The following is a 21960-nucleotide window of genomic DNA, read 5'->3' as shown; positions in this document are numbered from 1 at the left end:
ACTAAAGCACAGATTGGCTCCTCCAAATAAGGCAAATGGTGGGTGGAGTTTGGTTGTTGAAAAATTATTGCAGTAAAAAGAATGTAAATTTGTTTTTTAAAAGATACTTGGCCGATATGTTATTCTTTAGCAGCACAAATATCTTGTAATTACAAGGTGTTTACTGACCTTTTATGTTTATTTAATACTGAACATCACATTTCAAAGTTGGGATATGTAACATCTGTTTGTGATAGTGAATGTCAGGTGTCAAACATTCACTATTCATTAAAGGGACAGTCTACACCTTAGTCATCATAAAGTCTTACCTTAGATTAAGCTGCAAACAGCCTCCTGCACCCTTTCTATATCATGCAGCAGGAACGGTAAAATTATTATTTTAAAATGAATATTGTTTCTGGCCCCTTTAAAATGGCTGTCAAGCTCCGCCCACTGATGACATCACAAGTTGGGCTGCATATGGCTTCCAATCACAAAAGACTCACTTGTTGGATTCAACAGACTGTCAATGCTATCCAGCAGAGTGCCTAGATGCAGCACAGATTGTGATGTCATCAGTGGGCAGAAACTATATTTATTTTAAAATAACGTTTTTACCGTTCCTGCTGCATGATATAGAAGGGGTGCAGGAGTCTAAGGAACCCTGCTTGATTACAAGCAAAAAATCAACAAATTTAAAACAATGGAATATATTTATGGTAATTGTTTTCTTTTTCTTTGCAATGTTTACTTATTTGAACAAACAGAGCACATCTTAAAACATAGGCCCAAACCATTCTCATGGAAAAGAACATTCTGTAAAATGTGTCCCCTAAGTCATTGTTTCTCAACAGCGGTCCTCAAGTAACCACAACAGGCCAGGCTATCATTATAGCTGAATTAGTGCACAGGTGAAATAATCAGAGCAAGTTAGTAACCATGGTGTTACTCCTTAGCTGATTACTTCACCTGTGCACTGTTTCAGCTATAATGAGAACCTGGCCTGTTGGGGGTAATTGAGGGCCGGGGTTGAGAAACACTACCCTAAGTCATTGAAACAGTGTTTTACTCCCCCCATCATTAGAGTCCTGTTATATAGGTTTCTACGCTGCATTTTTCACTTAGAATAAGCTGACTACATAAAAAGTAGGTGTTTACTGCAATTGGAATTATTTTAGGCACACAGTGTGCAACTCTGGAATGTGAAATCTTTCACTGCACATTTTAGTCCAGGTTCAAAAAGTATGTGCCATAAGTCTCATGTAAAGTGTTTTTCTGGCGTAAATCTGCTTTGCTTTAAAGAAACACAAAACATAAAAATGCTGTTGTCTATATGAAGTAACAATTAACCCTGATGAAATATTTTTTGGATAACATTTTTTTAAGTAAAAGCTGATTACATTTCACCTAAAACCTAGGTATTTGTGATGACTGGCTGATAATACAACCTCTATAGCTGTACTGGTAGACTTTGACATCCAACACATATATTTACAAAAAATATTCTATTCACTTTAAGACACCAGAAGATATTTGGTAGCATTTACCTTATGAAGTAGCTGGCCCAGGTTTTATGGTATTTATCCCCTGCATTTCCTTTCAGGGTTCCCTTTCCAGTCACCGCCCCATTTGTCTTCATCCATGGTGGTGCTGTCCAGGGACTGGCAAAGAGGGAGATCGGTCTTTTGGATAAAGCCTTTGCTTTTTGGATTAATGGGATCTAAAAAGTAAAGCATACATAGATATACATAGATCGACAATTCACTTTTTTCATAATTTAACCCCCCTGGGGGGCACAACGCAGTTAACTCACCTTTAACTGAGTATCCTCAGACTGCAGGCTGAAAGTCTCCAACTTAAAGTCTTCTGGAGTGTCAAGATAGGTGTATATACGTGATGAGAAATCGCAACTTGCTATGGGGACACGCAGAATATTGTACCCAATACCTACAGGGCGCAAAACAAAGAAATAGTAAATGTAGCTTTTTAATAGCTGACTTCAAAGCATACACATATCGCTCAGCAAATAAATGCTCATTTCAACTAAATACCAAGGGCTAGACCACACAAGTTATTAAGGAGACATTCTGATACATTCTAGAGCAATTTTTACATTACAGACTATAGCTAACTGTGGCCTCATTTCTAGTGCTGTTATAAACTGTGTAAACTGGTAGTAACAAACCATCTCCATAGACTAATGAGGATACTTGTTGTTACTACCAGTTTACACAATTACACCAGCAATGGAAACCCACTTGGTATGTTCCAATGGAAGTCCCACTTGGGAGCTGCATACCTTGTATCTCCTGAACTAAACATAGAGCAGGTCATGTGACTGCTGCTCCCAATTAGTTCCCTAGCGGTTTTCAGTTCAAGGGTTACAATGCTTGCCACACCCAAGCAGGATTTTACTGCCAAAATGTGTTAAACATATAGGTAAATTAGCACTCCTGCTTGTATGGGGGAGGGCCTGGGGAAGCACAACTTGCAGAGGTATATTACAAAAACAGAATTTATGTTTACCTGATAAATTTCTTTCTCCTACGGTGTATCCGGTCCACGGCTTCATCCTTACTTGTGGGATATTCTCAATCCCTACAGGAAGTGGCAAAGAGAGCACACAGCAGAGCTGTCCATATAGCTCCCCTCAGGCTCCACCCCCCCAGTCATTCGACCAACGGTTAGGAGAAAAAGGAGAACCATAGGGTGCAGTGGTGACTGTAGTTTACAAAAATAAATTTAAACCTGACCAAAATGCCAGGGTGGGCCGTGGACCGGATACACCGTAGGAGAAAGAAATTTATCAGGTAAACATAAATTCTGTTTTCTCCTACATTGGTGTATCCAGTCCACGGCTTCATCCTTACTTGTGGGAACCAATACCAAAGCTTTAGGACACGGATGAAGGGAGGGAACAAGTCAGGTAACCTAAACGGAAGGCACCACTGCTTGCAAAACCTGTCTCCCAAAAATAGCCTCCGAAGAAGCAAAAGTATAGAATTTGTAAAATTTGGTAAATGTATGCAGTGAAGACCAAGTCGCTGCCTTACATATCTGTTCAACAGAAGCCTCATTCTTGAAAGCCCAAGTGGAAGCCACAGCTCTAGTAGAGTGAGCTGTAATTCGTTCAGGAGGCTGCCTTCCAGCAGTCTCATAAGTCAATCGGATGATGCTTTTCAGCCAGAAAGACAGAGAGGTCGCAGTTGCATTTTGACCTCTCCTCTTGCCAGAATAGACGACAAACAAGGACGATGTTTGTCTGAAATCTTTAGTTGCTTTTAGATAAAACTTCAAAGCACGAACCACATCAAGGTTGTGTAACAGGCGTTCCTTGTTAGAAGCTGGATTAGGACACAGAGAAGGAACAACTATTTCGTGGTTAATATTCTTATTGGAAACCACTTTTGGAAGAAAACCAGGTTTCGTACGTAAAACAACATTATCTGTATGGAACACCAGATAGGGTGAATTACACTGCAAAGCAGACAATTCAGAAACTCTTCTAGCAGAAGAAATAGCTACCAAAAACAAAAAACTTTCCAAGATAGTAACTTGATATCTATGGAATGTAGAGGTTCAAACGGAACCCCTTGAAGAACTGAAAGAACTAAATTTAGACTCCATGGAGGAGCCACAGGTCTGTAGACAGGCTTGATTCGGACTAAAGCCTGTACAAACGCCTGAACATCTGGCACTGCTGCCAGACGCTTGTGTAACAAAACAGACAGAGCAGATATCTGTCCTTTTAAAGAACTAGCTGACAAACCTTTCTCCAATCCTTCTTGGAGAAAAGATAGTAACCTTGGAATCCTAATCTTACTCCATGAGTAACCCTTGGATTCGCACCAGCAAAGATATTTCCGCCATATCTTATGGTAAATCTTCCTAGTGACAGGCTTTCTAGCCTGGATCAGAGTATCTATAACTGATTCCGAAAACCCACGCTTAGCTAGAATCAAGCGTTCAATCTCCAAGCAGTCAGTTGCAGAGAAACTAGGTTTGGATGTTTGAATGGACCTTGGATTAGAAGGTCCTGCCTCAAAGGTAGCTTCCATGGTGGAGCCGATGACATATTCACCAGGTCTGCATACCAAGTCCTGCGTGGCCACGCAGGAGCTATCAGAATTACCGAAGCCTTCTCCTGTTTGATCCTGGCTACTAGCCGGGGGAGAAGAGGAAACAGTGGAAAGACATAAGCTAGATTGAACGACCAAGGCGCCACTAAGGCATCTACCAATGTCGCCTTGGGATCCCTGGACCTGGACCCGTAGCGTGGAACTTTTGAGTTCTGACGAGACGCCATCAGATCCAGATCTGGAAGGCCCCATAGTTGAGTTAACTGAGCAAAAACCTCCGGGTGAAGTTCCCACTCCTCCGGATGGAAAGTCTGACGACTCAGATAATCCGCTTCCCAGTTGTCCACTCCTGGGATGTGAATTGCTGATAGATGGCAGGAGTGATCCTCTGCCCATTTGATGATCTTGGATACCTCCCTCATCGCCAGGGAACTCTTTGTTCCTCCCTGATGATTTATGTAGGCTACAGTCGTCATGTTGTCCGACTGAAATCTGATGAATTTGGCCTCCGCTAGTTGAGGCCAGGCCTGGAGCGCATTGAATATCGCTCTCAATTCCAAAATCTTTATCCGGAGAAGAGATTCTTCCCGAGACCATAGACCCTGAGCTTTCAGGGAGTCCCAGACCGCACCCCAGCCTAAGAGAGGCTGGCGTCGGTCGTGACAATGATCCACTCTGGTCTTCGGAAACTCATTCCCTGAGACAGGTGATCCTGAGACAACCACCAGAGGAGTGAGTCTCTGGTTTTCTGGTCCATTTGTATCTGGGGAGACAAATCTGCATAATCCCCATTCCACTGTCTGAGCATGCACAATTGCAGTGGTCTTAAATGAATTAGAGCAAAAGGAACCACGTCCATTGCCGCAACCATTAGTCCTATTACCTCCATGCACTGAGCTACGGAGGGTTGAGGAATAGCATGAAGAACTCGACAAGTGTTAAAAATCTTTAACTTTCTGACCTCCGTCAGAAAGATCTTCATTTCTTACGAGTCTATTACTGTTCCCAGGAAGGGAACCCTTGTGAACAGGGACAGAGAACTCTTTTCTATGTTCACCTTCCACCCGTGAGACCTTAGAAAGGCTAGAACCATGTCCGTATGAGCCTTTGCTTTGTGAAAGGACAACGCTTGTATTAAGATGTCGTCTAGGTAAGGTGCTACTGCAATGCCCCTTGGTCTTATCACCGCTAGAAGGGACCCTAGCACCTTTGTGAAAATTCTGGGAGCAGTGGCCAATCCGAATGGAAGGGCTACGAATTGGTAATGCTTGTCCAGAAAGGCGAACCTCAGGAACTGATGGTGATCTTTGTGGATAGGAATATGCAGGTACGCATCTTTTAAGTCCACGGTAGTCATATATTGACCCTCCTGAATCATTGGTAAAATTGTCCGAATGGTTTCCATTTTGAATGATGAAACTCTGAGCAATTTGTTTAGAATTTTTAAGTCCAGGATTGGCCTGAAAGTTCCTTCCTTTTTGGGAACTACAAACAGGTTTGAGTAAAAACCCAGTCCTTATTCTGCTGTTGGAACTGCGTGTATTACTCCCATTTTTAGAAGGTCTTCTACGCAACGTAAGAATGCCTGTCTCTTTATCTGGTCTAAAGATAAGCGAGACATGTGGAACCTTCCCCTTGGAGGAAGGTCCTTGAATTCCAGAAGATACCCCTGAGAGACAATTTCTAACGCCCAGGGGTCTGGAACATCTCTTGCCCAAGCCTGAGCAAAGAGAGAAAGTCTGCCCCCTACTAGATCCGGTCCCGGATCGGGGGCTATCCTTTCATGCTGTCTTGGGAGCAGCAGCAGGCTTCTTGGCCTGTTTACCCTTGTTCCAGCCTTGCAATGGTTTCCATGCTGGTTTGGGCTGGGATGCGTTACCCTCTTGCCTAGTGGCTGTAGAGGTAGAAGCAGGTCCGTTCCTGAAATTGCGAAAGGAACGAAAATTAGACTTATTTTTAGCCTTGAAAGGTCTATCTTCTGGAAGGGCATGGCCCTTTCCCCCAGTGATATCTGAAATAATTTCTTTCAACTCTGGCCCGAATAGGGTCTTACCCTTGAAAGGAATATCAAGCAATTTTGTTTTGGACGACACATCCGCCGACCAAGATTTTAGCCAAAGCGCTCTGCGCGCCACGATTGCAAAACCAGAATTTTTCACCGCTAATTTAGCTACCTGAAAAGCGGCATCTGTAATGAAAGAATTAGCCAACTTCAGGACGTGAATTCTGTCCATGACCTCATCATAAAAAGTCTCCTTCTGGAGCGAGTTTTCTAGTTCCTCAAACCAAAAAGCCGCTGCAGTGGTTACAGGAATAATGCAAGAAATTGGTTGAAGAAGAAAACCTTGTTGAACAAAAATTTTCTTAAGTAAACCTTCTAATTTTTTATCCATAGGATCTTTGAAGGCGCAACTGTCTTCTATTGGTATAGTCGTGCGCTTAGCTAGCGTTGAAACTGCCCCCTCTACCTTAGGGACCGTCTGCCACGCGTCCCTCCTTGGGTCAACAATGGGGAACATTTTCTTAAATATAGGGGGGGGAACAAAAGGTACACCTGGTTTCTCCCACTCCCTAGTCACGATATCCGCCACCCTCTTAGGTATTGGAAACGCATCAGTGTGTACTGGGACCTCTAAGAATTTGTCCATTTTACACAATTTTTCTGGGACCACTAAAGGGTCACAATCATAAAGTGTAGCTAGGACCTCCTTAAGTAGAGCGCGGAGGTGTTCTAGATTAAATTTAAATGCTATGGCATCAGGCTCTGCCTGCTGAGAAACCTTTCCCGTATCAGACATTTCTCCCTCAGACAGGCCCTCCCTCACCGCCAAGTCAGATTGATGTGAGGGTACTACAGATAAATTATCAGCTGCGTCTGCTTGCTCATTTTCTGTATTTAAAACTGAGCTATCGCGCTTTCTTGGAAAAGCTGGCAGTTTGGATAAAAATGCTGCGAGAGAATTATCCATTACTGCTGCTAATTGTTGCAAAGTAATAGGAATTGGTGCGCTAGATGTACTGGGCATCGCTTGAGCGGGCATAGCTGATGTTGACACAGGAGGAGAGGATAGCGAACTATCCCCACTACCTTCAGCTAAAGAATCATCTTGGGCTACATCACTAAGCATGACTGTACGGTCCTTAAACTGTTTGGACGCTATAGCACATTTCACACATAAATCTAATGGGGGCACCGCCTTGGCCTTTAAACATACAGAACAAAGGCTATCTGAAGGGTCAGACATGTTTGACAGACTTAGACAGCACTACAATGCATAAAAATAATTTTTGAAAAAAAACGTTACTGTGTCTTTAAATAATAAAAGTGCACACATTATTACTAAAAGATCAAATAGCCATCAAATAAACATCCGATTTTAATGAAATTTTCACCACATTGTCTTAATGCTTTGAAAAGATTGCACACAAATTTTCAGATAAATTAACCCCTTAATGCCCAAACCGGAGCTAAGAACAGCAATTAACCGGTTAAAAACATTACAGTACCATGCCACAGCCTCTACTGTGGCTTTTACCTTCCTTAGGGATTATTTGAGTAAGAAATAAGCCTCTTTGAAGTCCTTTCTGAAGTCACTGGACTCCCCACGTGAAGCTGCATGACCTGTGTAGCAAAAACAACTGCGCAACTGAGGCGCGAAAGGGAGTCCCCCTCCCTCTTGATTTCAGAGTGGTGGGACCTTTTTGACTAGGTTAGGTGTCTAAATAAGTGCCAGGCGCCAAAATAAACCCCACAAGTGTTTTAAAGTCTCAAAAACACCCAAAACATACTGAATCATGCTAATAAAGCAATCGATTAAGCCCACAATAGTGTCAACCAGCTTTGAGCCCTTAATTTAAGCCATCATTTTATACTCTGAGAAAAATGGCTTACCTATCCCTGAGGGGATTTCTGACAGTCTTCTAGCATTACTTGGTCTTGTTAGAAAAATGACTGATCATACCTTAAGCAGTTAAGCCTGCAAACTGTTCCCCCCAACTGAAGTTCTCCGGTATTCAACAGTCCTGCGTGGGAACAGCAATAGATTTTAGTTACTGGTGCTAAAATCATATTCCTCTCAGCAGAAATCTTCATCACTTTCTGCTTCAGAGTAAATAGTACAAGCCGGCACTATTTTAAAATAACAAACTCTTGATAGAAGAAATAAAAACTACAAATCTAACACCACAAACTCTTTACCCTCCTGTGGAGATGCTACTTGTTTAGAGCGGCAAAGAGAATGACTGGGGGGGGCGGAGCCTGAGGGGAGCTATATGGACAGCTCTGCTGTGTGCTCTCTTTGCCACTTCCTGTAGGGATTGAGAATATCCCACAAGTAAGGATGAAGCCGTGGACCGGATACACCAATGTAGGAGAAAGAAACAATTAAAGCACACTACAGTTTTCACTATGATTAAACATTTTCACATTTTGAGTTTAACAGGATAATACCCTAAATACTCTTGTTATTGTGTTACCTTCCTCTGAGAAATAAGCATTCAGGAGGTTGTTCTGGCTTCCAGGAGACAAGGACAGAATATTTAATGAAGCAGAGTCTGTCACAGCACCACCAAACCCCTTGATCGTCTGAAACTTCTTCTTATCATTCAGTGTGAACACAAGACCTAAAAAAGCAGCCAACATGTCAGCAGCAACACTGATGGGCATACCAGTAAAAAGATAGCTGGCACACAAGGGGGCAGCTTCTTGATAGGTCACATGATATGTCAAGACTGTATCTCTACAGTACCTTGCCAAATTATTATACCCCTTGGTCAAAAATCCTAATTTTTATATTAATTTAATGTTTATTCTTTTATTCTGTAAATTAACAAAAGGTATTTTTTTTTTTACAGATGGGTAAACAAAGTGACTTGTCATTAACGAAAATCGTTCAAATTGTCAGCCTGTTAAAAGCAAAAAACATGTTGCAGTACAGGATTGCTGAAATTGTAGGCGTATCACATAGTTCTGTAGAGAATATTAAGAAAAAATGGATTGTGGGGATGATTTCGGAGCAGGGTTAATGGCTAACGGGCCCTCTTCAACTAATAGTTACTGAACAGTTCTCTCAGCAACAGTTTTTTTTCTTAATATTCTTTACAGAACTACATGATACACCTACAGTTCAGCAATCTTGTTTTTTTGCCTTAAACAAGCCGACAATTTGACCGACTTTCTTTAACAAGTCACTTTGTTTATACATCTGCAAAAACATATATATTTGTTAATGTACTAAATATTGTAGTAATATTACGTCAAATTACATGTAAATATATACTGCAGATGTTGATAATATAACATGGAATAAGAAAATTAAAAGACTGAAGAAAAAAAAAAAAAGAAAAAAAAAAAATCAACACTATTAAAAGGGACAGTAAACGTAAAAAAACATAATTTATGCTTACCTGATAAATGTATTTCTTTCTTGACACAGTGAGTCCACAAATCATCATAATTACTGTATCACTCCTGACCAGCAGGAGGCGGCAAAGAGCACCAAAGCAAAGCTGTTAAATACCACTCCCCTACCTACAATCCCCAGTCATTCGACCAAAGGAAAGGAGAAAGGAAGTAATATAAGGTGCAGAGGTTTATGAAAAAATAAACTGTCTGAAAAGTACAGGGGGGTCCGTGGACTTACCTTGTCAAGAGAGAAAGAAATTTATCAGGTAAGCATAAATTATGTTTTCTTTCTAATGACATGGTGAGACCACGGATCATCATAATTACTGTTGGGAACTAATACCCAAGCCAGAGGACACGGATGATAAGGGAGGGACAAGACAGTAAACCTAAACAGAAGGCATCACTGCTTGAAGAACCTTTCTCCCAAAAGAAGCCTCAGCTGAAGCAAAAGTATAAAATTTGTAAAATTTAGAAAAAGTGTGCAAAGATGACCAAGTGGCAGCCTTGCAAATCTAATCTACAGAAGCTCCATTTTTGAAGGCCCAATAAGATGAAACAGCCCTCGTGGAATGAGCCGTAATTTTCTCAGGAGGCTGCTGTCCAGCAGTCTCATATGCCAAGCGAATAAAACTCCTCAACCAACAACAAAGCGAAGTAGCCGTAGCTTTCTGACCCTTACGCTTCCCAGAAAAAACAATAAATAAAGAAGAAGACTGGCGAAAATCCTTTGTCGTCTGCAAATAAAATTTCAATGCAGGAACCACATCCAGGTTGTGCAACAAAACGTTCCATATGAGAAGAAGGATTAGGACACAAAGAAGGAACAACAATTTCTTGATTAATATTCTTATCCGAAACAACCTTGGGAAGGAAACCTAGGGCAGTACGCAGAACTACCTTATCAGAATGAAAAATAAGGAAAGGAGATTCACACTGCAATGCTGAAAGCTCCGAAACTCTGAGCCGAAGAGATAGCAACCAAAAACAAAACCTTCCAGGATAACAACTTAATATCCAAAGAAAGCATAGGCCCAAACCGAGCCTGTTGAAGAACTCTAAGAACAAAATTAAGACTCCAAGGAGGAGTCAAAAACTTAAACCTAGGCCAGATTCTAGCCAGATTCTAACCAGGGCCTGACAAAAAGACTGAACATCTGGCACATCCGCCAGGCGCTTGTGCAACAAAATAGATAAAGCTGAAATTTGAGCCTTCAGGGTTCTAGCAGATAACCCCTTCTCCAGACCCTTCTGGAGAAAAGACAAAATCCTAGGAATCCTAACTCTACTCCAAGAGTAGCCCCTAGATTCACACCAATACAGATATTTACGCCATATCTTATAATAAATCTTTCTACTCACAGGCTTACGCGCCTGAATCATAGTCTCAATAACCGACTCAGAAAAACCATGCTTGGATAAAATCAAGCGTTCAATCTCCAAGTAGTCCGCTTCAGAGAAATGAGATTTGGATGAAGGAAGGGCCCCTGAAGTAGAAGTGCCTTCCAAAACGGAAGACTCCAAGTTGGAGAGAATGAAATCTCCACCAGATCTGCATACCAGATTCTGTGAGCCCACGCCAGTGCAATGAGAATCACCAACGCCCTCTCTTGTCTGATCCAAGCAATTACCCGAGGAAGAAGAGCAAACGGAGGAAACACGTATGCCAGACTGAACTTCCAAGGAACTGCTAGCGCATCTATCAGTACAGCATGAGGATCCCTTGACCTCGTTCCGTACTTCGGAAGCTTGGCAATGTGACGAGATGCCATAAGATCCAACTCTGGTTGACCCCATTTGAGAATCAAACTGGAACACACCTCTGGATGAAGTTCCCACTCCCCCGGATGAAAAATCTGTCTGCTCAGAAAATCCGCTTCCCAATTTTCCACCCCTGGAATGTGGATCGCAGATAGAGAGCAGTTGTGAGCCTCCGCCCACTGCATAATCTTGGCTACCTCTGTCATGGCCAGGGAACTCCGAGTTCCTCCCTGATGATTGATGTAAGCTACTGACGTAATGTTGTCCGACTGAAACCTGATAAACTGGGTTGAGCTAACTGAGGCCAGGCCAGGCCAGAAAAGCATTGACGATCACCCTCAGCTCTAGAATATTTATGGGAAGAACCGATTCCTCACGAGTCCATAGACCCAGAGTCTTCAGCGAACCCCAGACCGCTCCCCAACCCAGCAGACTGGTGTCCGTGGTCACGATCCCCCAGGTAGGCCTGAGAAAACAGGTTCCCTGGGAAAGAAGATCCTGAGACAACCACCACAGAAGAGAAACCTCTTGCAGCCTGATCTAGAACAATACTTGGAGACAGATCAGCATAATCCCCATTCCATTGTCTGAGCATGCATAACTGCAGAGTCCTGAGATGGAACCGAGCAAACGGAATGATGTCCATAATTGAAACCATCAGATCAATAACCTCCATACACTGGGCCACCGACGGCCGAGGAGAGGACTGAAGGGCAAGACACAAATTGAACATCTTTGACTTTCTTGCTTCTGTCAGAAAAATCTTCATTTATAGAGAATCTATAATGGTCCCCAAGAATACCACCCTTGTAGCCGGAATCAAGAACTTTTTCCTAAATTCACCTTCCAACCGTGGGAGAGCAGAATAGACAACAACTCTGTGTGGGAGCTTGTTTGTTAAAAAGATGGCGCCTGAACTAGAATGTCGTCCAGATACGGAGCCACTGCAACCCCCTGCACCGCCAGCAATGCTCCCAGAACATTTGAAAAGACCCTGGGAGCTGTGGCAATACCGAATGGAAGGGCCACAAACTGAAATCGCCTGTCTAGGAAGGCAAATCTCAGAAACTTGTGATGGTCCCTGTGAAAGGGAATATGCAGATATGCATCCTTCAGGTCCACTGTTGTCACAAACTGACCCTCTTGAACCAAAGGAAGAATGGAAAGAATGGTTTCCATCTTGAAAGACGGAACTCTGAGGAACTTGTTTACGCTCTTGAGATCTAGAATAGGTCTGAAAGTTCCCTCCTTTTTGGGAACGATGAACAGATTGGAATATAACCCCCGGCCCTGCTCCTGAACCAGAACAGGAACAATCACTCCCATGTCGGAAAGATCCTGCACACAGCGTAAGAACGCCTCTCTCTTTATCTGGTCTACAGATAACCTGGAGAGAAGAAACCTACCCCTGGGAGGAAAAGTCTTGAACTCTAGCTTGTATCCCTGGGACACAATGTCTACCACCCAGGGATCCAGAACATCCCAAACCCAAGCTTGAACGAACAAAGAAAGTCTGCCCCCCACAAGATCCACCCCCGGATCGGGTGCAGACCCTTCATGCTGACTTTGAATCAGCAACAGACTTCTTAGATTGATTTCCCTAACTCCAAGACTAATTGGACTTCCAAGAGGGCTTAGACTGATCCTGCTTGGAGGAGGAGGAGGAGGACTTACCAGAGTAGTTATGAAAGGAACGAAAATGACTCTGACGACCCTTCTGTTTATTTCTCTTATCTTGAGGGAGAGAATGGCCCTTCCCTCCCGTAATATCGGAAATAATCTCAGCCAAACCTGGTCCAAACAAGGTCTTACCCTTGTAAGGAATAGACAAAAGCTTAGATTTAGAGGACACGTTTGCAGACCAAGAGTTCAACCATAAAGCCCTGCGCCAGAACAACAAAGCCAGAAATCTTTGCTCCCAACTTGATGACCTGTAAAGAAGCATTAGCAATAAAGGAATTGGCCAACTTCAACGCCTTGATTCTATCCTGAATCTCCTCAAGAGGAGTATCCTGCTGAATAGATTCAGACAACGCATCAAACCAACAAGCTGCCTTGCTGGTAACAGTAACAATACACACAGCAGGCTGCCATTGAAACCCCTGGTGAACATACATCCTACGCAAAGCTTATAACTTCCTATCCATGTGATCCTTAAAAGAGCAACCATCCTCAATAGGAATAGTGGTTCTTTTAGCCAAGATAGAAATTGCTCCCTCTACCTGGGGAACCGTTTGCCAAGATTCCTTAATAGAATCCGCAATAGGAAACATCTTCCTAAAAATTGGAGAAGGGGAAAAAGGAATTACAGGCTTCTCCCATTCCCGAGAAATAATCTCTGAAACACGATCTGGAACAGGAAAAACTTCCGCCACAGAAGGAACAGCAAAAAATGTATTAAGTTTACTAGACTTCTTGGGAGTAACTATGACCATCGAGTCAGAATCATCCAAAGTAACCAAAACCTCCCTGAGTAACAAACGGAGGTGCTCAAGCTTAAATCTGAAAGAAACAACCTCAGAATCAGCAGAAGGAATTACACTATTAGAATCTGAAATTTCACCCTCAGACGCTACAGAAGTATCTTCCTCCTCAGACCTCAGAAGAAACATTTGACATAACTGCAACAAAGTCAGAAACCTTATACTTCCTTTTGCGCTTCCCCTGCAACACAGAAAAAGCCTCCGATACTGCAGATGATATGTGAGTAGTCATATCCTGCAAAGAAAAACCAACCTGAGACGAAACGCAGGGCACTGCATGAGAAGAGGATAAGGATTGGGAAGAAAGATGCGGTATAGCTTGAACAGGAGACCCCTGAACAACATCCGCCTTAGATAATGATGGCTCAGAATCAAAAAGCCTATCCCTATAATGCATTGTTCTGTCAATACATGAGGAACACAATGGAATAATTTGCATCTAAACATAAACAAGTAACAGCTTGCAGGTTCTCTTAGTCCATCTTTCCCCACAATGAATAAAATAAAACAAAAATAACTTTATTCCAAAAAACTGAAAAGAAAAAAATGTCCCAAAAATAAAAACGTTACCGTCTCTTTAAATGTGTAACGTTAACAAATAAAAGGCAATAAAACAAATATAACTTAAAAAATTATCTCTGAGCCCCCTGACAAGCACCTCTACACCTCAGCAAGCCCTGCTGAGGTGCTCACCTGCCCTCCTGAAGTCCGAGGAAAATCTAGCAGAAAATCCGGACTCAGCCTCTCAGCCACCTGATACACACGCTAGTGCCAGAGCCGACAACCTCACACTTCCGGAACAGAGAGGCACTACAAGGAAAGGCGCGCAATACAAAGACGCGCCAAACAAGCCCCGCCCATTGTGGGCGTATACACAACCTCCCGGTTGGCATGATACAAGTCTGCATACACAGCAAACATCCGTCGGGAGAGAAAACTGAGTTAAAGAAACAGAACCCTCCGGTCCTCATGAGCCAACATAATAAAAAAAAAAAAAATTATATCCTCAAAACAGTGCCCCAAGAAAACTGCCAAACAGAAACAAAAAACTGCACACAAGCAGGAAAAACATCCCAATTGACCCCATAAGTGCCAATCTTTCTGTTCCATACAGAAATGAACGATAGCACTAACCTCCATAACAATCTGCCCGGCAACAGGGCAGCTCACAAGGTATGAAAGGCGTCATCCCTCACATGGACCTGTGGATAGAAGAAAAACATAATTTATGCTTACCTGATAAATTCCTTTCTTCTGTAGTGTGATCAGTCCACGGGTCATCATTACTTCTGGGATATTACTCCTCCCCAACAGGAAGTGCAAGAGGATTCACCCAGCAGAGCTGCATATAGCTCCTCCCCTCTACGTCACTCCCAGTCATTCGACCAAGGACCAACGAGAAAGGAAAAGCCAAGGGTGAAGTGGTGACTGGAGTATAAATTAAAAAATATTTACCTGCCTTAAAAACAGGGCGGGCCGTGGACTGATCACACTACAGAAGAAAGGAATTTATCAGGTAAGCATAAATTATGTTTTCTTCTGTTAAGTGTGATCAGTCCACGGGTCATCATTACTTCTGGGATACCAATACCAAAGCAAAAGTACACGGATGACGGGAGGGATAGGCAGGCTCTTTATACAGAAGGAACCACTGCCTGAAGAACCTTTCTCCCAAAAATAGCCTCCGATGAAGCAAAAGTGTCAAATTTGTAAAATTTGGAAAAAGTATGAAGCGAAGACCAAGTTGCAGCCTTGCAAATCTGTTCAACAGAGGCCTCATTCTTGAAGGCCCAAGTGGAAGCCACAGCTCTAGTAGAATGAGCTGTAATTCTTTCAGGAGGCTGCTGTCCAGCAGTCTCATAAGCTAAACGAATTATGCTACGAAGCCAAAAAGAAAGAGAGGTAGCGGAAGCTTTTTGACCTCTCCTCTGCCCAGAGTAAATGACAAACAGAGAAGACGTTTGTCGAAATTCCTTAGTTGCCTGTAAGTAAAATTTTAGAGCACGGACTACATCCAGGTTGTGCAGTAGACGTTCCTTCTTTGAAGAAGGATTTGGGCATAAAGAAGGAACAACAATCTCTTGATTGATATTCCTGTTAGTAACTACCTTAGGTAAGAACCCAGGTTTAGTACGCAGGACTACCTTATCCGAATGAAAAATCAAATAAGGAGAATCACAATGTAAGGCTGATAATTCAGAGACTCTTCGAGCCGAGGAAATAGCCATTAAAAATAGAACTTTCCAAGATAACAACTTTATATCAATGGAATGAAGGGGTTCAAACGGAACGCCCTGTAAAACATTAAGAACAAGGTTTAAACTCCATGGTGGAGCAACAGTTTTAAACACAGGCTTAATCCTGGCCAAAGCCTGACAAAAAGCCTGGACGTCAGGAACTTCTGACAGACGTTTGTGTAACAGAATGGACAGAGCTGAGATCTGTCCCTTTAATGAACTAGCAGATAAACCCTTTTCTAAACCTTCTTGTAGAAAAGACAATATCCTAGGAATCCTAACCTTACTCCAAGAGTAACCTTTGGATTCACACCAATATAGGTATTTACGCCATATATTATGGTAAATCTTTCTGGTAACAGGTTTCCTAGCCTGTATTAAGGTATCAATAACTGACTCAGAAAACCCACGTCTTGATAAAATCAAGCGTTCAATTTCCAAGCAGTCAGCTTCAGAGAAGTTAGATTTTGATGTTTGAAGGGACCCTGTATCAGAAGGTCCTGTTTCAGAGGTAGAGACCAAGGTGGACAGGATGACAAGTCCACCAGGTCTGCATACCAAGTCCTGCGTAGCCACGCAGGTGCTATTAGAATCACTGATGCTCTCTCTTGTTTGATTCTGGCAATCAATCGAGGAACTAAGGGGAAGGGTGGAAACACGTAAGCCATCCTGAAGTCCCAAGGTGCTGTCAGAGCATCTATCAGGACTGCTCCTGGATCCCTGGATCTGGACCCGTAACGAGGAAGCTTGGCGTTCTGTTGAGACGCCATGAGATCTATCTCTGGTTTGCCCCAACGTCGAAGTATTTGGGCAAAGACCTCCGGATGAAGTTCCCACTCCCCCGGATGAAAAGTCTGACGACTTAAGAAATCCGCCTCCCAGTTCTCCACACCCGGGATGTGGATTGCTGACAGGTGGCAAGAGTGAGACTCTGCCCAGCGAATTATCTTTGATACTTCCATCATAGCTAGGGAGCTTCTTGTCCCTCCCTGATGGTTGATGTAAGCTACAGTCGTGATGTTGTCCGACTGAAACCTGATGAACCCCCGAGTTGTCAACTGGGGCCAAGCCAGGAGGGCATTGAGAACTGCTCTCAATTCCAGAATGTTTATTGGCAGGAGACTCTCCTCCTGACTCCATTGTCCCTGAGCCTTCAGAGAATTCCAGACGGCACCCCAACCTAGAAGGCTGGCGTCTGTTGTTACAATTGTCCAGTCTGGTCTGCTGAATGGCATCCCCCTGGACAGATGTGGCCGAGAAAGCCACCATAGAAGAGAATTTCTGGTCTCTTGATCCAGATTCAGAGAAGGGGATAAGTCTGAGTAATCCCCATTCCACTGACTTAGCATGCACAGTTGCAGTGGTCTGAGGTGTAAGCGTGCAAAGGGTACTATGTCCATTGCCGCTACCATTAAGCCGATTACCTCCATGCATTGAGCCACTGACGGGTGTTGAATGGAATGAAGGGTGCGGCAAGCACTTTGAAGTCTTGTTAGCCTGTCCTCTGTCAGGTAAATCTTCATTTCTACAGAATCTATAAGAGTCCCCAGGAAGGGAACTCTTGTGAGTGGAACGAGTGAACTTTTCTTTTCGTTCACCTTCCATCCATGTGACCTTAGAAATGCCAGCACTAACTCTGTATGAGACTTGGCAGTTTGAAAGCTTGAAGCTTGTATCAGAATGTCGTCTAGGTATGGAGCTACCGAGATTCCCTGCGGTCTTAGTACCGCCAGAAGAGCACCCAGAACCTTTGTGAAGATTCTTGGAGCTGTAGCCAATCCGAATGGAAGAGCCACAAACTGGTAATGCCTGTCTAAGAAGGCAAACCTTAGGTACCGATAATGATCTTTGTGAATCGGTATGTGAAGGTAAGCATCTTTTAAATCTACAGTGGTCATGTACTGACCCTTTTGGATCATAGGTAAAATTGTCCGAATAGTCTCCATCTTGAACGATGGAACTCTTAGGAATTTGTTTAGGATCTTTAAGTCCAGGATTGGTCTGAAAGTTCCCTCTTTTTTGGGAACCACAAACAGATTTGAGTAAAACCCCTGTCCCTGTTCCGATCGTGGAACTGGATGGATTACTCCCATTAACAAGAGCTCTTGTACGCAGCGTAGAAACGCCTCTTTCTTTGTCTGGATTGTTGACAATCTTGACAGATGAAATCTCTCTCTTGGAGGAGAGTATTTGAAGTCCAGAAGGTATCCCTGAGATATTATCTCTAGCGCCCAGGGATCCTGAACATCTCTTGCCCAAGCCTGGGCGAAGAGAGAAAGTCTGCCCCCCACTAGATCCGATCCCGGATCGGGGGCCCTCAATTCATGCTGTTTTAGGGGCAGCAGCAGGTTTCCTAGTCTGCTTGCCCTTGTTCCAGGACTGGTTAGGTTTCCAGCCTTGTCTGTAGCGAGCAACAGCTCCTTCCTGTTTTGGTGCAGAGGAAGTTGATGCTGCTCCTGCTTTGAAATTACGAAAGGAACGAAAATTAGACTGTCTAGTCTTGGCTTTGGCTTTGTCCTGAGGCAGGGCATGGCCTTTACCTCCTGTAATGTCAGCGATAATCTCTTTCAACCCGGGCCCGAATAAGGTCTGCCCTTTGAAAGGTATATTAAGCAATTTAGACTTAGAAGTAACATCAGCTGACCAGGATTTTAGCCACAGCGCCCTGCGTGCCTGAATGGCGAATCCTGAATTCTTCGCCGTAAGTTTAGTAAGATGTACTACGGCCTCCGAAATGAATGAATTAGCTAGTTTAAGGACTCTAAGCCTGTCCGTAATGTCGTCCAGAGTAGCTGAACCAATGTTCTCTTCCAGAGACTCAATCCAGAATGCCGCTGCAGCCGTGATCGGCGCAATGCATGCAAGGGGTTGCAATATAAAACCTTGTTGAACAAACATTTTCTTAAGGTAACCCTCTAATTTTTTATCCATTGGATCTGAAAAAGCACAGCTATCCTCCACCGGGATAGTGGTACGCTTAGCTAAGGTAGAAACTGCTCCCTCCACCTTAGGGACCGTTTGCCATAAGTCCCTTGTGGTGGCGTCTATTGGAAACATTTTTCTAAATATCGGAGGGGGTGAGAACGGCACACCGGGTCTATCCCACTCCTTAGTAACAATTTCAGTAAGTCTCTTAGGTATAGGAAAAACCTCAGTACTCGTCGGTACCGCAAAATATTTATCCAACCTACACATTTTCTCTGGTATTGCAACTGTGTTACAATCATTCAGAGCCGCTAACACCTCCCCTAGTAATACACGGAGGTTTTCCAGTTTAAATTTAAAATTTGAAATATCTGAATCCAGTCTGTTTGGATCAGAACCGTCACCCACAGAATGAAGCTCTCCGTCCTCATGTTCTGCCACCTGTGACGCAGTGTCTGACATGGCCCTAATATTATCAGCGCACTCTGTTCTCACCCCAGAGTGATCACGCTTACCTCTTAGCTCTGGTAATTTAGCCAAAACCTCAGTCATAACAGTAGCCATATCCTGTAATGTGATTTGTAATGGCCGCCCAGATGTACTCGGCGCTACAATATCACGCACCTCCCTCTGAGCGGGAGATGTAGGTACTGACACGTGAGGCGAGTTAGTCGGCATAACTCTCCCCTCGTTGTTTGGTGAAATTTGTTCAATTTGTACAGATTGACTTTTATTTAAAGTAGCATCAATACAGTTAGTACATAAATTTCTATTGGGCTCCACTTTGGCATTGCAACAAATGACACAGGTATCATCCTCTGAATCAGACATGTTTAACACACTAGCAAATAAACTTGTAACTTGGAAATACAATTCAATTAGAATAATATTAAAACGTACTGTGCCTTTAAGAAGCACAGAAGATCTATGACAGTTGAAAATTAATAAATTGAAACAGTTATAGCCTCAATCCTTGTAAATAACACAACTTTAGCAAAGGTTTAATCCCATTAGCAAAGATAACAAATTCTGAAAGCAGGAAACAAATTACAGAATAAACGTTTTTTATCTCAGTCAAACTATAATTCTCACAGCTCTGCTGAGAGAAATTACCTCCCTCAAAATAAGTTTTGAAGACCCCTGAGCTCTGTAGAGATGAACCGGATCATGCAGGGAATACAATGAGTTGCTGACTGAAATATTTGATGTGTAGTAAAAGCGCCAAAAACGGCCCCTCCCCCTCACACACAGCAGTGAGGGAGAACAGAAACTGTCAGAAAACAGATTAAGCAACTGCCAAGTGGAAAAATAGTGCCCAAACATTTATTCACTCAGTACCTCAGTAAATGAAAACGATTTTACATTCCAGCAAAAACGTTAAACATAATCTCTAGTTATTAAACAGCTTTATGTATTTCTTACAGTGTAATTCTAGTGAAGTACCATTCCCCAGAATACTGAAGTGTAAAGTATACATACATGACATTATATCGGTATGGCAGGATTTTCTCATCAATTCCATTGTCAGAAAATAAAAACTGCTACATACCTCTATGCAGATTCATCTGCCCGCTGTCCCCTGATCTGAAGTTTACCTCTCCTCAGATGGCCGAGAAACAGCAATATGATCTTAACTACTCCGGCTAAAATCATAACAAAAACTCTGGTAGATTCTTCTTCAAACTCTGCCAGAGAGATAATAACACACTCCGGTGCTATTTTAAAATAACAAACTTTTGATTGAAGATATAAAACTAAGTATAATCACCATAGTCCTCTCACACATCCTATCTAGTCGTTGGGTGCAAGAGAATGACTGGGAGTGACGTAGAGGGGAGGAGCTATATGCAGCTCTGCTGGGTGAATCCTCTTGCACTTCCTGTTGGGGAGGAGTAATATCCCAGAAGTAATGATGACCCGTGGACTGATCACACTTAACAGAAGAAAGACTATGTAAACCTACTCAGGCTATCAGAAAAGGGCAGCAACAAACTACTTGGGAGGCACAGTGGGGATTATACCCCACAAGTTCCCAAATGCTTAAAAAAGCCACCACTGCTCTACTGAAGTGGACTACGGCTAAACCCCAGAAAAAAGACCAGAACAACCTGCTCTGCTTAAAAAAATAAACTCTTGATTGAAGAATAAGACACATAACTTTACCCCTCCTTGCAACTGATACAAGCAAAGAGAATGACTTGGGATTGTGGGTAGGGGAGTGGTATTTAACAGCTTTGCTGTGGTGCTCATTGCCGCCTCCTGCTGGTCAGGAGTGATATTCCCAACAGTAATTATGATGATCCGTGAACTCACTGTGTCATTAGAAAGAAATAATGTTATATAATTCTGCACATAGTGCAGACCCACTCAGAAGAGCCTAGAGAGGAGACCAGGTAAGTCCAACTTTGATAGCAAAAATCTCTCAATGCTTTTGATTTAGAAAACTGCCGCTAACATAATGTTATATAATTCTGCACTATATACAGACTTATATAACATATTTTTTTAAGTTTACTGTCCCTTTAAGACTAAATATGAAATTAATATAAAAATTATGATTTTTGATCAATGGGTTTAATAATTAGGAAATGTACTGTAGTGAATGCATTGTTTCACATTTAAAGGGACATTGTAGTCAACTTTTTTGTTTTACATAGAAGTGGTTACCTACCTTTGTTAGCCCCCAAATATTAAGTTCTAGAACCGCCACTGGTTCCTGTCCTAAAGTGTAAATGTTGCATTTTCATATGATTGACAGAACACACAGTAGTCATTTTTATTTTATTTTTTTACTACAATGGCCCTTTAAAACATGCCATAAGCAAAAAAAGAAAACGTATATAAAAACACATACTATGAAGGCAAGAACTTGCTGCAACCAGAATATATGAAGGTATAGTTAGAGCATATTTTTTTTTAATTTACCATTAAACATAACCTCAGCATCACCATAAAATGCAATGCACTGTAAATGACCAAAAGCCCAAACATCCTGAGAAATACCTGACGAGACGGTGTACCTACATTATCTAATTTATGGTTAATAGCCCATAGAACCCACTGTCTTAGCTGTGCAGAGCCCTAACCTACAT

At 42.6% G+C, this 21960-nt stretch overlaps 1 protein-coding gene across 2 annotated transcripts in view; it reads right to left on the bottom strand.

The window, feature by feature from the left end:
• LOC128643701 (lysosomal acid glucosylceramidase) overlaps positions 1–21960 on the bottom strand; it is a 160068-nt gene that overhangs the window by 78094 nt on the left and 60014 nt on the right. For both annotated transcript variants that reach the window (XM_053696530.1, XM_053696529.1), the window contains exons 4-6: positions 8535–8681; positions 1793–1926; positions 1527–1699 (exon numbers count right to left, since the gene is read on the bottom strand). In XM_053696530.1, coding sequence (XP_053552505.1) covers positions 1527–1699; positions 1793–1926; positions 8535–8681 — 454 coding nt within the window. The remainder of the gene's footprint in view (positions 1–1526; positions 1700–1792; positions 1927–8534; positions 8682–21960) is intronic.

The sequence above is a fragment of the Bombina bombina genome, unplaced genomic scaffold (assembly GCF_027579735.1).
Source record: "Bombina bombina isolate aBomBom1 unplaced genomic scaffold, aBomBom1.pri scaffold_578, whole genome shotgun sequence".
In the NCBI taxonomy this organism is placed as follows: Eukaryota; Metazoa; Chordata; class Amphibia; order Anura; family Bombinatoridae; genus Bombina; species Bombina bombina.
Note: the sequence above shows the minus strand (reverse complement) of the source record. Positions and strands in the feature narration are given on the sequence as shown.